General features: G+C 41.8%; 1 protein-coding gene across 1 annotated transcript; it reads right to left on the minus strand.

Moving 5' to 3' along the window:
- Positions 1-10,186: 10,186 nt before the first annotated feature.
- Positions 10,187-16,879, minus strand: LOC146347347 (serpin B3-like). The gene is made up of 8 exons (XM_084848130.1): positions 16,712-16,879; positions 15,564-15,662; positions 14,392-14,424; positions 13,804-13,950; positions 13,014-13,131; positions 12,482-12,633; positions 11,868-12,035; positions 10,187-11,628 (listed from the first exon to the last, which is right to left on the minus strand). Exons 1-8 carry the CDS (start codon positions 16,877-16,879, stop codon positions 11,236-11,238), a joined length of 1,278 nt encoding a protein of 425 aa, XP_084704256.1. The 3' UTR covers positions 10,187-11,235.
- Positions 16,880-17,441: the final 562 nt, after the last annotated feature.

A 17,441-nucleotide genomic window follows, 5' to 3' on the forward strand; every position in this document is an offset into this window, starting at 1 on the left:
ATGACCATTGAAAATAGTTCCATTTTAGCAGTATCCCCTAAAGCACAGATTTTCCAGAAAGACTCCAGTAAAAGAACGTAGACTTAGGGCACAATCCCATGCAGGTTGAGACAGAAAAATGTCCTACAACTCCCAGCATTTCCCAGCCAGCATCGAGTAATAACAGATTGCCAGGATGTCCTCATAGGGAGGACTGCTGAGGTTTACTTTCATGTTCCCTGCATCAGGCCACCAGTGGGCCACCTTGAAGGCCAACTGGTGCTGTGAGAAATGTGTAGCAAAGTTGCAACTGGCATGGCATCCCACTGTGTGTTAACACACTCCAATGGGACATGGTGATGGACGCTACCTTAGATTCCTTTAAAGGGGATTCAACAAATTTATCATGGCCCATCAGCTGTGGTAACTAATTGGAACCTACAAGTCCAGAGGAAATATATGTCAGAAAAATATATACTAGGGGTGGAGAACCAGTGGCCATCCAGATTTTTGTGGACTATGGATGCCTTTACACTAAAGAAAAAACGTGCAGTCCTCCCATTGGGGAGCCTTCCTGCATTTACAGCAGGCTCGCAGATGGTGACTACATGATTGCTGAGAGGGGAAGTTTTTAATTTTCAAGGTTCCATAGAGATGAATGAAACAGCACCATCTAGTAGCTGCTTTAATAGCGTAACAATCCAACTTAAATAGATAGCTCATTATTTCCAGATCTTTTTGAGATAGAATAACCAGGAAATACCTCTGGATGTGCCCTGGAAGTTAACAACATCATGAAAAGGACCCGCAAACTTCCATGAGTGAACAATCTCAATAGCAGGATGAAAGCTCCATGTGAAGAAACCTTATAACTCCCACCATCCCTGACCAATGGTCCTGATGGTTGGGGCTGATGGAAGATGGAGTCCAACAACACCTGGAGGTTCATGGGTACCCCACCATTCCTGCAATACAATATGCTGGAGATGAGCAACACATGAGATCTGTTCCCTTTGTGGTCTGCATATAACCTTTAAAGAAGAATCTGGCTGGTCACTGATGAACTATATGGAGCTTTGATTCTATTACCCAGCAGGGTTCTTCTTATGTTAACATCTGCGGCTACTTTCTACAGTCATTTGCTATATGCTTGCTTTGGGCTTTTTCAGTTCACAAAACATGATCTACCAGTGTGATAATCATCTGACAGAAGAAGAAATTATAAAATATGGCATATGTCCAAACAGCTCTTAGGAGGATACCCAGAGCCAAGACAATGCAGGCTGTTCTGAGTTCTTTATAGATCTCCATGCCCAGATATTTCATTGTCCCATGGTTAGCAAATAAATATGCTATTCTGTGGAATCTCTCTGTGTGTGTTCTTCAATTGTTCTGAAGGATGGATGGTCAAACCCTCTCTGCTCATTTGCTCCATTGACTTCTAGATTCAGGCTGGCTCTACATACACATGCAGAATGAAGTAGTAGAGTTTTTTTTAAAAAAATGTTTTCAGAAGTAAGAAAACTAGCAACCATAGAGTAAAGCTGGGTTTTCACTGATTTGCTAGTATTGGAAAGTATGTAAAATATATACAGTTTTAAAAAGAATATATAGGTGTGGGCCAATGAGGATTGGGACCCTCGCAAAGGTTTTAGGGGGCAAATTCCTTTGCCTTCTGCTGTGTTCCTTTCTTCCATAGCATATCACCCTTGCTATTTGCATTGCTATTTGCATTCTTCCAGGGGAAAATGGGAGTTGTTTTCCCAATGGAAATATCTGGCGCAAGGCTCATCTGGAAGGCAAAGGGTTAAAGTCCCCCTATGTCCGCCTACCAGAGTTCTGGTCTGAATCAGGCACCATTCACTAATTGCTAATTAGGTTTGTCCATTCATCTGGTTTACTTATACTGCAGATAGCATGTAGATTTCGACACCAAGAGACACGTCCTTTCAGCACTGAAGATGTGTTGTGTATTGCCTGTGTGTCCTGGGCACTGAAAATAATGACCATTGAAAATATTTCCATTTTAGCAGTATCCCCTAAAGCACAGATTTTCCAGAAAGACTCCAGTAAAAGAACGTAGACTTAGGGCACAATCCTATGCAGGTTTAGACAAAAAAAAAAAAAGTCCTACAACTCCCAGCATTCCCCAGTTAGCTGTGAATGGCATCTCATCTAGCTTGTCCTTCACTGGCAGTCTGGTACAATCCTCTGTATGAACACAAGGCTCAACTTTCAAGGCACGTGTGGAGCCATCCTAAGAAGCAAGAAGTCTAAGGGCATGTAAATTTCAGGCACACTCAGTATTTTGCAGAACACTGGAATATTACAATATGTCCATAGATGTCATCTATCTCTTCATAGTGTCACTGGAAACACTTAGGCTACGAACCTAAACTATTTCTAAACTGTGGAAGAAAATAATTTTTTTAGGGCACAATCCTATCATGTTTAGACAGAAAAAAAGTCTTACAACTCCCAGCATTCCCCATGCTGGCTGGGGAATGCTGGGAGTTGTAGGACTTTTTTCTGTCTAAACATGCATAGGATTGCACCCTTAATGTTCTTGACTTTTCTATCCAAATAAATATCCTTAGGATCCAGTTCCTGGTCACAGTCCTGTGCGTTTTTGTTGGGGGTGGGGTTTTGTTTCAAAACAAAGCTGCAGCAGATGGAGGGTGGCTGAAACTCTCACTGGGACTAGTATTTTGCATAATCAATTCATAATCCATTCAAACAAATTTTCAGGTTCTCACCAATAAACTTAAAAAATATCATTGTCACAGTGACCAAAGGACCATTTCTGGCATTAGGCCAGAATGATCCAGAGAAAGTCACAGTTAAGACCCACTGAAATCAATGGGACTTTGTCTAACTTGACTCGTCAGTTTTAATGAGACTAGAACTTAGGTAACTTCCTCTGTATTGGGTCTGAGATGTTTCTCAGCTTTTGCAAGGTACAAAGCACTGGTCATCAACATAAGTAGTTCAGGTCACATAACCATGAGCAGAATTTTAGACCGCAGTGTACATTCATGGGATCACTGTCACACTCATCCTTTGCATACTAGAACTGCTTGTGCACACAAGTGTGATCCTTAAAATTGTGTTGGTCATCTCTTTCACAACTTACAGGATTACACATAGGGTGATGCCTGCAGAGGGCTGAGGGAAGAAGGCTTTCAATACAAATTTGGTGATGGGCCCAGAAAACCTGCTGGCGATTCTGGCGATGTGGGCAACTGCGCTACGAAGTTAGGATGATATGCTGAGAACTCTCACACATGTTTGCGTATTACTGGGACTCTGTACAACCAGCTTTAATGGGAACACAGATCATTAAGGCTGCAATCCTAGCCCTTTTACACCCCTTCTGATCCAAAAAGATCCAATAGACAGCCAGGGTGGGAAGTATTAATCCAGGTCCTGAGAATGTCCAGCTGCCTATGCAGTCTCCAACTTGTAATTCAGAGGCTTACCATATGGGGGAGCTACACACAAACTCAAAGTCTCCTAAGCTCCAGGAGCTCCTGAGTTTGGGGTTTGTACTAATGCTGTGCCAAATCCTGCCTCCTATTTTCGGGAATTTTTTTCTCTCCCTGCGAAAAAGGCACTGGTTTTTTTCTGCCTCTTTTACAGGAGGGGGAGAATTTTAAATTATTTTCTCCTTGGGGAAGGAGATACACACAAGGGACTTTCTTTGCCCAAGGGTTCCCTTGAGGGACGAAACACACACCACCATCTGCATGTTCCCAGGGGGCAACTCTTCAAACCAGACTCCTAGCAAAGCAGAAAACAAAAACTGTGCTGCCTTGCCAGGGAACCGGGTGTAAGACCTGAACTTCAGAAAATGCAGGGTGTGGGACAAAAACCCACTCCCTCCTTGGGCCTCTTGGACCAAGAGGGTCCCCTGTGGGGGTTGATTTGGTCCCCTGCTCCAGTTTTCCTGAGAATAGTTCTTCAAAGCAGTCCCTTAGCAAAGCCATACTGAAACATTTCCTTGGTTTTGCTAGGGGTCTGTTTTGAAGAGCTGCCCAGATTTGGTTCAGCAATAAACCAAGCTATTTTCCAATTTGGGGGTAAATATGTCCATTCATTTACGAGCCAATCAGATGGGAGCTAAGAAAACTTGCCCAGAGCAGCAAAGCTATGCACAATAGATAGCTGGAACATGAGGCGTTACACTTCAAGACCATTTTCTACAACCACAAAAGGGAGGGTCTTCTCTGCCATGACTCCCTGAGTTTGGAATGATATCCCAAAAGAAATTCAGTTGGAGTTCACTCTATATTCCTTTCAGTGCCAAATTTTCAAATTCCTGTTTGCCCAGACATTTTCAGAAGATTGTTAATATCTTGAAATTCTGATATTTTAAGATCGTAAATTCAGTTTTAGTCTAAATTGATTTTAGATTGTTGGTTACTTGGTGGTTTGCCAGTTAATGGGTTTTCTATGTCTATTAATGTTTATATTCCATTGTTGTCATATTACTTTGATTTTATAATTTTATGGAATAGTTGGTGATGGAAGTGTGGTAAAGATGTTTCTTTAAAAAACCAATATCTGTTCCAGAATGGAGCAGCATCAGACTGACTGATGCTGGGAGAGAAGGTAGAGTTTCTGTCTTTTGCCCCACTCTAATGTTGATGCCTCCCATGCTGGCTAAGAGACAAAACTGGGAGTCACAAGAACATCACATTGTGAGCGAGGAGATCCCTTCTTAGAAACTCCTATTGGGTATTTTTGGCCTATTGCTAGCTTTGCCTTACTGAGAATACCTGCAGTAGATCCATCAAGAAGAAGTGGCCATGTGCAGCTCTAGCATATTTGCCAATTAACATCTTACCATAGAGCCTGATGTTGTGAGGCTGCTACAGGTACACCAACTTCAACAGGGTTGATTGGTTCTGCACCCCTCCTGTATGTTGATGCTTTAGTGTTTTTTGCAATGCTGTATTGTTGGCACTGTCTTGTCCCTGATGCTGTTTAACATCTATATGAAGGTCTTGGGAGGGGCCATTAGGAGTTTTGGGGCATGATGTCATCAGAATGCTGATGATATCCAGCTCTATTACTTTGTGACATCTGAGTCAGCTGTAGATGTGCACGTCCTGTATCTATGTGTGGATGTAGTGGTGGACTGGGTGAAGGCCAATACGTTGATGTTGAAACCTGACAGGATGGAGACTCTGGACAGTTGCCGTGTTAGGGAGGTTACCTGTTCTGGATGGGATTGCACCCTCCCTGAAGGATCAGGTTAATAGCCTGGGGGTACTCCTTGAACTGAAGACTCTTACAAGTCCCCTGGACTGCAAGGAGGTCAAATCAGTCAATCCTAAAGGAAATCAACCCTGACTGCTCATTGGAAGGACAGATACTGAAACTGAAGCTCAAATATTTTGGCCACCTAGTGCGAAGAGAAAATTCACTGGAAAAGGCCCTGATGCTGGGAAAGATTGAAGGCAAAAGAAGAAGGGGAGGGCAGAGGATGAGATGGCTAGATAGCATCACTGATGCAATGAATATGGACTTGAGCACACTCCGGGAGAGAGCAGAGGACAGGAAGGCCTGGCGTGCTATGGTCCATGGGGTCACGAAGAGTCGGACACGACTTAACAACTGAACAATAACAACTCCTTGAACCATCTCTCTCCCTGGAGGCCCAGATAGACTTGGTGAATGGGAGTACCTTTTGCCAAGTTCAGTTAGTACACCAGCTGCATTTGGTTGGTACACCAGCCATTCCTGGATAGGGATAGTCTGGCCACAGTGATCCATATAAACTTGATTACTGCAGTGCCTGTGTGGGGCTTCCCTTGAGACTAGTTCAGAACATGCAGCTAGAGTTAGTGCAGAATTCAGTGGCTAGGTTGCTAAGGGCGCAATCCCATGCAGGTTTACAGAAAAAAGTCCTACGGCTATGCTGGCTGGGGCATGCTGGGAGTTGCAGGACATTTCTCTGTCTAAACCTGCATGGGATTGCGCCCTAAGTGGGGGAGTCTACTGCGCACACCTTTGCTCAAAGAACTGTGCTGGCTGCCAACATGTTACCAGAGCAATTTCAAGGGCACATTATTGACCACTTGGGCCAGATTATCCGAGGCAGCACTTACTCCCATATCAACTTGCTCTTTCATTCAGATCTACAGATCAGGGCTTCTTGGATGTTCCATCACCTGCACATGTACTTTGACAGAAACCAGGGGAGGAGCCTTTTCAGTTGTGGCACCCGCCCTTTGGAATTATCTTCCTCCTGCAGTGTGACAGGCGCCAACCTTGATGGCAAAAACATAATTGTTTAACCAAGCATCTGCTTACGTTAAAGCTTAGCTTAGTGAGACTCCCTGTTTTGGTGTGGGTTATTTCTATTTTAATTGCAGTTTTAATGAATCTTATACATCACCCTGGAATTTGTTAATCAAGGGTGGTTAATAATGGTTTAAAATAAATAAAATAATATCATAAAACGATAGTGATATGATTTAGGAATTATGAATTATGTTATTGGCTTGATTGCTTTAGCTATGTTCTGATGCATTGTTTAATGGACTGTTATTAATGTATTGCCCTCTTCTTAGGAATGTATTTATTGTATTATACAGTGTGATATTGTGAGATTGTTGTTTGTTTGTTAAATTTGTATCCTACCTTTCCACCAAAAGGTGCTCAAGGTGTCTGAAACAGACAATAAAAATACAATAAACCACCAATAAAATATAAAGTAAAAATAAAAACAAGGTCAGTAAAGTATCAATAAAATTGAGGAAAACAACCAAATAAAGCAAATTACCATATATTTACAATCATAGTTATGGACCAAATATCTGTCTAAATAAAAATGTCTTTGCCTTCCAGGAGAAGGTAACCAGAGCCAAGGCTAGCCATGTCTCCCTTAGCAAGGACTTCCAAGTCCTGCCAACAAGAAGGCCCTCTCTCAAGTCCCCAGCAAATGTGCTTCAGATGGGGGTAGGGTAGTCAGATGTTCTCTTTTGTCCCAGACCGCTCTCTGTTTTCAGTCCTGTCCATTTTTGTGTCTGGATTGGATTCCCATTTGTTCTCTCAGATTCCAGAATTCTAGATCTGGACGTCACTGTGGTATATAAATCTAAACCTTTTCTATCTGTATAGGTGAAGATTAGGTTAGAGAACATAGTGTGTTCTGGGAGCTGGAGTTCTCTCCTTCTATCTTCATCTCTCCCTACCAGACTACAAATCCCAGCAAGCTTTGGATGGATGTTTGTGGTGAGGGCCTTCCAGTGAGGAGGGGGAATGCCCTCAGCAGCCCAGGCTCCTTCAAAATGACACTGATCAGCAGGTCAGCAAGGTGAATGGGTGAAAAATAACTAGCAGAGATAGGAGTATAAATGGACAGAGTGGAAGGAAGGTGTGGGGGATGGAAGAAAGAGGTACATGAAATTGTCTCAAGAAGGGGAAAGAAGAATTATGGGGTGAAGAAGTCAAAAGAGAGCTAGGAGGTGCTCAGTCTTTCTGGAGCTGAAGGTGTGATAACGATAAATACTTACATATCGGCCAGCTGAATCCCAGACTCATCCCACTGAATTAGTGGTTAGCTCTGAGATTATTTGAAAATGGTTACGCCACCCCACCCCATCACTCACTCACACATATAACACTTTCCTTCCAGTCTTTTTCATATGATAATAAAAATGACTTGTATTTTTCCCTCCCCCTTTCCTTTATCATGGACCTGGTAGCAGCTGTTCCTTCACCTTCACCACCTCATTCCTTGCTTTTCCTCTGGGGCTGCAAGATTTGCTTCTACTGATTGTGTGTGTGTGTTCCAATTACTTTGGCCCTCTGAGGGGGATCTGTAGGACACAGGATTCCCCACTATGGGGATTTGTACTGTATTTCTATCTAAATTATAGTAATTATTTCTAAATGTGCACCTATTCATATAAACTAGCATATGCAAATTTGTGTTGTCTTTTTGGTGATCCATACCTGGCCACCATAGATGGTGGCAGGACAGAAAGAAGGACCTCTCCGAAGGATTTTAGAAGACAGGGAAGCTCTCTTATGAGAGAATGCTGTTCTTCAGATAACTTGGTTCCAAATTGTGAGGGTCATAACCTTCATAACCAGCACATTGAATTGTGCCTGGAAATGGACCAGCAGCCAGCAAAGCTGTTTGTAACATGGGAGTCACATGCTCCCTTTAGCCAGCTCTGGTCAATAGTCTGGCTGCTGCACTTGGAACAAGGTGAAGTTTCCGAACACTCTTCAAAGACAGCTCCATGCAGAGTGGGTTACAATAGTCTAAATGTAATGTGATGAGGACAACATGTATCACTGTGGCCATATTCAACATTCCAAAGAACAGGTGCACTTGGTACAGTAGCCTTGGCATTCCTGGCCACTGCCAAAACCTGGACAGCCAGGTTCAGGGTTAAGTCCAGGAGTAGGAAGTGTAGCCCCATCCAAAAAAGATTGAACCCCAGTTCCTTGAACTGCCTTTTGACAGATCAGGAGCACTTCTCTCTTGTTTGAATTGCATTTCAATATGTTCACCCTTATCCAATACTTTAGCAACATCAGACACTCATTGAGAATTTGAACAGCTTTATTGGTTTTAGATGGAAAGGAGATATAGAGTTGGGGTCAACAGCATATTGGTGACAGTGAACGTGAGAAGCCTGGCTGACCTCCCTCAGTGGTTTCATGTAGATGTTAAATAGCATGGGGGACAAGATACACACCATAAATAGTGGCATAGTGACACCAGAGCTCACCAAGTCAAAGCACCGCACCTTTTTGATTAGCAGAGATGATTAGCATCATCTGCTGCTGCCCTCAGCCTTTTCTGTTCCCATGCTGTAGATTTTCCTAGCAACAGTATATTGTTGTGAACTACCTGTTGTAATGCAAAGCGTTCCTAGATGGCTTGATCTTGAATAGGTAATTATGAACCGTTCGCTTTTCCAAAAACCTACAAAAGACATATATAATACAGAAAGAGAGACTGAGAGAGAGAGAGATGGATCAAGACAGCTGCCTGCTTTTGGGGATTTTCCTTGGGGATGTATAGCTATCAGGTCTGTCATGATGAGAACCTGCACTTTGAAATGTACTCATCAGTAATCATAAGCCAAGAATGGAATGGAATGGAATAGTGGAGACTGGACAGAAATTATGTTGTACAGTGGGGTTCTGGGTGGAATTATTAAACAAAGGTCTCACCACCACCTCTTTTAGGCATGGTGAAACCACACCCTCTTGTAGAGAGGCATTCACTACTATCCTTACCCACTCAGCTACTTCCTCTCTGGCAGCCTTTATACCCAGGAAGGGCAAGGGCAAGCACACATGTGGTGGATCTCACTTCTCCAAGGAACTTGTCCACATCCTTGGGCTCCACAAATGGTTGCTGTCAATTTGGATGCAAACCGCTTTTTGCATACTTTGGAAAGATAATATATCAATAACATTGAAATCAATCTGTCTGAAATGAGTGACTGATTGTCAGCATGCTTGTAAAAACACAGGCAAAACATAAGACGGTACTTGTCCCTCAGTCCTTGAATTGTCCCTTTAGAAAATGGATGATGTGGAACTTATAGAAAGAGGCTATTGAACCATATTTGGCCAGCATGTGAGCAAAAGCAGGAACAGCAGCCAATCTTTCTTTGTCTGGTGGTGGATAAGCCACCATGGGGCATCTGGTCTCAGTCTTCCCCACCAGGCCAAGAAGCTAAGCAGGGTCATCCTTGGTTAGTCCTTGGATGGGAGACTGCCTGGGAATCAGGCTTCCTTCATGGAGCAGGGGGTTGGACTCAATGGTCTCGTAGGCCCCTTCCAACCCTATGGTTCTATGATTCTATGATCACAGGCAGTGGCATGAATACTAAGGAGAGCCATTGACTAGACAGCGTTTTGCTGAGGGCAACCAAAACCTAGGTCCCACACAGGCTTAAAGGCCAAAGGAGACTCTACGCCAAAGCTCTAGATTTCCCACTGACCATGCACCCCAACAGCAAAATGGAATGGTATCCAAGAAGACATTGTCTCATGCAGTCTGATACACAAATTTTCTTTAAAGGATGTTTCTCTTGCATTATGGTTTGACTTGTTTATATTAAGTGAGGCCTAAGCGATTGTTTCAGTGCCCTGGGGAAGCTAGCTATGATGATCCTTAAGCACATATACTCTGTGAAATACCCCCTTGTCAGTGAAAACTACAAAGCCACAGTTTTACTAAATGCCTTGTTTATTAAGATATTGTGCAGCTGCAGTTCAAGTCCAGGTGAAAAAAAGATACAAGAAAGTTTTATATGTTTCAGTGAAATGCCACAGTCTCACAAGCTAAATGCAATTATTTTAATTGTCTACTTTTGCTAAAGGACCTAAACCACAGTTTACAGCAGAATAGTGCAATGCTATACAAGCCTACTCAAAAGTAATTCCCATTAAGTTCAGTTGGACTTACTATGAGGTCGGTGGATACAGGATGACAGTAACACGCAGACTTTAGGCAATGCAATCTGAACAGATGTCTTTCAAATATTGGGGCAGATTGTATCATGAAGCAACATGAAGACTTGCATCAAGAAGCAGATTCCAGAGCAGGCAACCTTTTTGGGCTTCCAGGCTCTACTTCTGTGAGTCATTTTTAAAGAAATAAACTCTGTTCCAAAGATGTTTGGACATTGTTTGGCCTTTTTGCACCAGTTGTTAAAATATCTGCTGCTAGCACTACTATCAATGAAAAGGCCAGTTTTCCCACTGCAATTATGCCTGATGGTTATATCTGTAAAGACACAGTCCCCTTTAAAAAAAAAACTGAAGGGAGAAGTGCAGCTTCTCCCAGCAAAGTGTTACCCTAGTGGGAAAAGTGCACCTCCTCGATATTGACCTTCTTCAGAGGCCTTAAAGGGACAGAAGATCTCTTTCTGGATGTAGCCATTTTGAATTTGTTGGCTATCATGTGGAGACCTGGATGTCAAGAGCTGGGGCAATAGCCAGAGGAAGGAGGATATTCTTTAAAAAGATGACCTGATGTAAAATAATGGAAGAAGCAAACCACAGACAAGTAGGGCAAGAAAAAAGCCATCAAACATCATTGTCATCCCATGGAGATTAGACCCACCACCAAATATTAGGTTTCTTTGCCCACGTTTATGCAGTGATTCACATTGCAGAGATTGAGGCAAAGAGAAGAAAGAATGCATTTTTCTAAAAAAGCATTTTCCGTATTCGTTTTCCATTGATTTCGTTGCATGGATCAGAAATTTTCTTTTATTCTGGCTTAGCGAATTTACCAAATATAAGGATGGCTTGGGTGCCATTGTGCTGGACAAAAAACAAGAAAGGATGATCACATCGGAACAGCACAGGATCCCGACATGGTCGCCTATCCCGAAGGCGACGGGGTGCCTCTGCTGCCTCCCCGCCCTCCTCATCGATCTCAAGGAATGCATCGTGGACAAGCTGGGTCAGAGCTACGCCTTCTGTTGTTGTTGCTCTGGAGAAATCAGCTTTTTGAGGATCGGTCAGATCTGGCAGATTCAAGTATTCCTGGAGATAGAGGCTCTTCTCCATGCTGAACTTGGGAATGGCAACATCCACCTCTTCAGGCTTCAGTTTAGAGGAGCAGTCAAGCAGGTTCTCATGGCTAAGTCCATCTTCCAGCTAGAGGAACAAATAGAGAGTGCAGCGATATCATTTCAGTTCAAGATCACCCAAGATCCAGTCATGACTGCAAAGCGAGGGTGGCTGCACTAGATCAAGAGCGAATAAGAAGGACCTTTGCACCAACATCATCTGGTTACTTAGATGGCCAGAGATGGGTGAAGTGCTGGCTCAGTCCACATAAGGGTTACATAGATAAAGACGGTGGATATTGTCATAGGAGTCAGAATATGTATTACCTGTTGAAGAGATTCAGCACTGTCATCTGTGGGTAGCAGTACAAAGAAGCTCAGCTCATTGTCTTTGTAGGGGATTTCAAGCACCTGCACCTCCACATCGCATATGTCAATAGTTGCTGTATTGTACACACCTTTCCTGTGCATCAGCTGCACCATTGGGCAGTCTCTCTGACAAGAGAAAGAAATAAAGGTGCACATTTTAGAAGTGAAGAACAACTTCTGTTTTTGGAAGCAGGGGTCGTTGTTTTTTAGTGGTGCACCATGGATCTGAACTCAAATATGTAAGTTATAATGGTGAAATTCAACACCACTGTCCTGCTACAATGAGTCCTGCTTTCACCTCATTGCAATCAATGGGACTGGCTATTAGTGGCTGAATTTTGGCCCATTGGTTCCAATGGAACATTAGTGCAAATAACATCAGTTGTATGGGGGCCATCCTCTCCAAACAAAAGGGCCAATTGATCAGCAGAGCAATCTTTGCACCAAGTTGTCAGAGTTTCCAACATCAAGACCCTGTTGAGGGAACACAACTCTGCTGAAAGGTGCAAGGTAACCAATTCCTCTCTGTGGCTCTGTAAAACTGACAGAACCTATATGTGTATATAACTCACCTCATTAGCATCATGTCTATGAAATTGGGCTTCTGCTGTGAGTTCTTTGTCAAACTTGACTTCCCATTGTCCTTTGAAGTAGAGAGCATTCACCTGTAGCAGCTGAGCAAGACAATCAAAGCTGTCCTTGGGGAAGAGATCCTTGACTTTACCTTACAAAGAAATGGTTACAATGCATTTTGATTTGTTCAGTTTTTAGCTATTATATTATACTGCAAATAAAAATATACAATTTGTAGCTCACTGTTTGTGAAAGATAAATGGAGAAGCTTGAGTAGATGAATGACTTCATAACAATTTGAACTTTTCTGAGCTTTTGGGGAAAGCATAAGTCATACCATAGTGAGTTGTTGGATTATTCTTACAATTTTACAGAACAAACATATGGATCCTTATTGAAGAATGCCTTTACTGGTCTTGAAAAAGCCTTTCTATCGTCTCACTGGGTACTCCAGCAAAGAGTTGGTAGCTCATTTTCACTAAATTTTCACTAAATACAGTAAGAAGCAGACAGTGGATGGTATGCTCTTACCATGTGTCCGGATTTCGACCCAAACGTTCATGCGTCTCCTCACTTCCTCTGGGGCATTACGCAAATCAGCTCCCTCCACTTCTGACAAGTACAGTTTCAGAGCACAGAAAAGGAATTTCTGGGTATAGGGAGAAAAATTGGATCTATGTATCAGTAAATATAACAATACAGAAAAATATTCTGAAGGATCTACCTAACTTAAGAATGATTAAGAGTACAACCTAATGCCTTCAAAGACTTTATGAATAGGAATATTTTTGTCAGTCTCCTTAAAGGCAGGGAAGACTTAGCCTCATGGGATTCCTAAGGCAAATAATTCCACAAAGGAGGGGCAACCACTGAAAAGGCCTTGGTACTTGTTAACTATCTAAGGCTGAATCTACACATAGCAGCTTTACCGTTATCCTGCAATGATAACTATTGTTGCACGTGACACCAATGGGCACCAGTAGTTAATGCTGCAGTATGATAACAGTATAACTGCTTGGTGTAGATTCAGCCTCAGCTATGCCTCTCTAAGGTTTCAGAACATTGGATTTTGCTGGTGGAGCACTATGTAGAACAGGCAATCATTACAGTTAACTCTGGTGGTCTGGAATGAGGCATACTTCTACTGACACCGGTACAACTGTAGATTGTACCACAGTTCAATCAAGCTCAGATAGTGGTTTGTGCAATGGACCACAACTATAGATATACTATGCATGTGTTAAATTGCAATATTGTAACTCTTGAATGATTGTATTGGAAAACAAAATAAAAAATGTATATAATGAAAAATTAGAGTTACCTGGATGAAGGCAATGTCAAGGTCTCCATAGATCTTGTTGGCAAAACTCAGTGTATAGTTGGTGCTGGGTTTGTTAAGAGCTGCCAGGATTTTGCTGAATGTGGTATGGACCCCTTCCGGTGCCTCACACTCATAGTCTGGAACATGCTAATAATAAAAAAGGAAGGTTAGGACTAATGGCACTTTGCTGATAGTCCCTAAACATGCTTTGATGCTCCTTTTCTCCAAGTCCATAACTAGTTCAGCTATTTCTACTTCTTCTATTATTTAGACAGTCCCATAGATCTAGAAACTAGCAGCAGTGTCATAAAACTGAAGGCGGTGATAGGGGGGGAATCCCCCCTTTTCCTTAGTTAAAGACTTCTTCCCTTCCAATACTATAATTCTGCCAGTTTCCTCTCTTTTATTGCCATTTCTAATACTAATGCTTTACTGGCACCAGTGAAACCAATGCTATAATTGAACCCAAGCCATTCCCACCTAGCTATTCCTTAGTTAAGTCACAATCGAGGAGACTAGAGATCTAACTGGGGGGGTTTCGAAACCAAGCATGCAGTTAATGCTCATGTCTTCTTTCAGTTTTAAAACAGGCAGTGATGGGCTAGATTTAAAGATATTCGACTCATAAAAAGTCTCCAGTGTTGATTCATAAAAGGTTCCAACATTTTCTATTTGCATTGTGTTGCTTATTTTAACACAGAAATCTAAATAAATGGACAGTACAGGTTTGTTAACAACTTCTGTCACGAGAATTTTTAAAAAACCTATAGCCTAATCTTCAGCACTTTTACCTGGAAGACCTATGGAACTCAGTGATGCTTACTGTGAAATACACATTGATTACAGTTGAATCCCACTCTTCCTCCAAGGAAGTCAGGTCAGCATTCATGGGGGTTATCCAATTGGATGCCACTGCAACCCTATGAAGTAGGTCAGACTGTGACTGACCCATAGTCACCCAGTGAAGTTCACGGCTGAACAGGCATTTTAAATCTGGGTTTCACTTTTATTTTTCATCTCCTCCTTTTCTCTCAATCTGATCGTGACTTCTGTTAATCCATTTAATATAATTAGGGATAACCCTTAAATATTAAAAAGGAAAGGAAAGGAAAGGAAAGGAAAGGAAAGGAAAGGAAAGGAAAGGAAAGGGGGGGGAAATCAAAATCAAATGCCCCAAGTATTTCACCACTTACTCTTTCAGGACAGCACTCCGGCTCAGGTTTTGGGTATGGATCATGAATAGTTTGCCTGCTGTCAGGTTTAGGGTGCACAGGTTCAGGGTGGGGTTTGGGTTTGGGGCAGCGCACAACTTTTTCTTGCTCCTGCAATGAAATGATAAATTGTCTGCATTCATAGGTACTTCAAGTTCAGTCCCTCTTAAAGGAAAAGGCTAAGGAACCCCCTCTGTGTCGAACACATTAACTGTTCAAAATGTCTGATAAACCTTGTTTCAATCTACGCCCAATAATACAACAGAGCAGATGCAAAGATCTTTCATTTGCAAGTTCTACTGCAACTCAAGGAGGGGAAGTCAATTTCACATCTGAGTGTTTGGGTGAGAATGTATTTGTGAAAATGACATCAACAATCATGTGCAAAGATTTTAGTGAAAACTCATGGCTCCTGTCCTTCCCTCAAATATATTTCTCCCCAGTTGGCATGAAATCTGATGTTGCAGTAATTTGAAATAATACCAATATGCAGGTTGGATATAGAGGAAAGTATACTCTGCAGCCCTATTCATGCTTTCTTGTAGATACCTTTAGTCTGGTTGCTGAACTTCCAAAGCTTCTGGTTGCTTCCAGACGTCTTCTGTTTCTGGGTCTGTTATACTCTTTCAGTTCATCCCAGTGCAGGAGCTTGAATAAAATTGTTACATTTCTTCAGATGCTCAGATAATAAAAGAGCAGCACTGTTTTACCTGATTTGTATGTTTTGGCGAATTGATATGTCTCTTATACCACAAGGTGGCATCTGGAACCAACTACTATGTAGATATCCTCATTCCTCTCATACATCCCTATCTTGTGAATGATTCAACATGTTCAGCATACAATATCTGAATTATACCATATTAGTCATCCAAATAGATGATGAATGATTAAGGTATTCTAGATATCTACCATGAGTTAATAGCAACTATCACTTTGTGATTGGCAAATTGGGGGAAGGGAAATTGTCTATGTGGTTATATAATGTTATTACATCTCTATACATTTATGGAATCTCATATACAGACTTTCTTCCAGGCACATTATAAGACATGGTATTTTTAATCTAATGGTATATTTAGGATAATGATGATGATAAAAATTAAAATTAAAAAATAAAGAGGTGTCATGAATGTAAGTCCATCTATATTATATGGGAAAAGCCCATATATTTTTGAATGAAAAATGCACAGGGAGTGCAAAGAGCAGCAACAAAAGGAGCAGCTGTTACTAAACCTTTGTGCAACATGAGAAGCTACCATAGATACAGGTAGAAGAAGGTGGAAAGTACCATAGCCCTAGCTGTAGAAAAGCTAATACATATGTGTGTGAGCCATATGAGAACAGCTGCTTTGACAGCAATAGAGACACATATATCTCAACATAGACGAGAGCTTTGGCATCACTGTATACTGTACTGTAGATGCCAGTAATGTTCTCAACCCTGGAGCAAAGCACTGAGGTTTCTGGCTTTGGACCTTGCAATCATAACTTGACCAAGAATTGACTATAGTGCCTTAGTCACAAAAATGTTGGTTTTGACCTTATTAAGGCAGTTTGTGATGGAGAATGGCTTGATGGACAAATTGTAATAATCGTATAACAGTGTAATAATAATAGCGAGGAGCAGTGATGGTAAGCCATTTGCCAAGGAACCCAGTTTGAAGGCTGCCTCTCTGCTGCTTGATTACACTCACCTTCTTGATCTCAGCTGCCTGTTCAGATCCGGATCCTAACATAAGCAGGCCCAGTGCAGAGCTGATATTCACAGGGGAGAACATGACGTTTTCATGTGGGTGCTCATCAGCTAACTGATTGAGAAACTCGGCGCCAAATTTAGCAATAACTTCAGGCATGGTGGCCATGATGAAATCCAAAGTCTCTAATGGAATAAGAAAGCAATCCACTATTTCGTGATCTGTCCGGATGCTTCCTAGGTTTACTATTCAAATCTTTGAGAATAAACTTTTTTGCAAGCCAGGTACACACTGCAATACCTCCCACTCCCAAAACCATAGTTTGGAAGAACTGCCTAAGACAAATACATTTCATTCTGTCTAACGATGCATATCACCAAACACAAGAACACCTAAGGTAGTTCAAAGGAAAGCTCCTTACCTTGACTTCAGTAGTGATGATCAGAGACTGCCAGCTAAGTGTGATGCTCTTCTGCTGTGAGGTGCTGGTATTTATAGTCATCTTCTTACACACCCACAGCCGTTAAACAAGCTTGCATTTCTAAATCTGCAACAATTTGATGAAATCTAATTTGCCTAATGAAAACAGTATCATGAATAAAGTGGACATTTGCAATCCTCAAATGTAATTATCATAGATTATTACTTATAGTGCATATATGGTTTTTTATAATTATGTACACTTCACATATTGCAGACAGCATGTGGATTTTGACACCAAGGCTGTGTT

Source organism: Heloderma suspectum, chromosome 4, assembly GCF_057233095.1.
Source record: "Heloderma suspectum isolate Gila_16-S chromosome 4, 16-S_ref, whole genome shotgun sequence".
NCBI lineage: Eukaryota > Metazoa > Chordata > Lepidosauria > Squamata > Helodermatidae > Heloderma > Heloderma suspectum.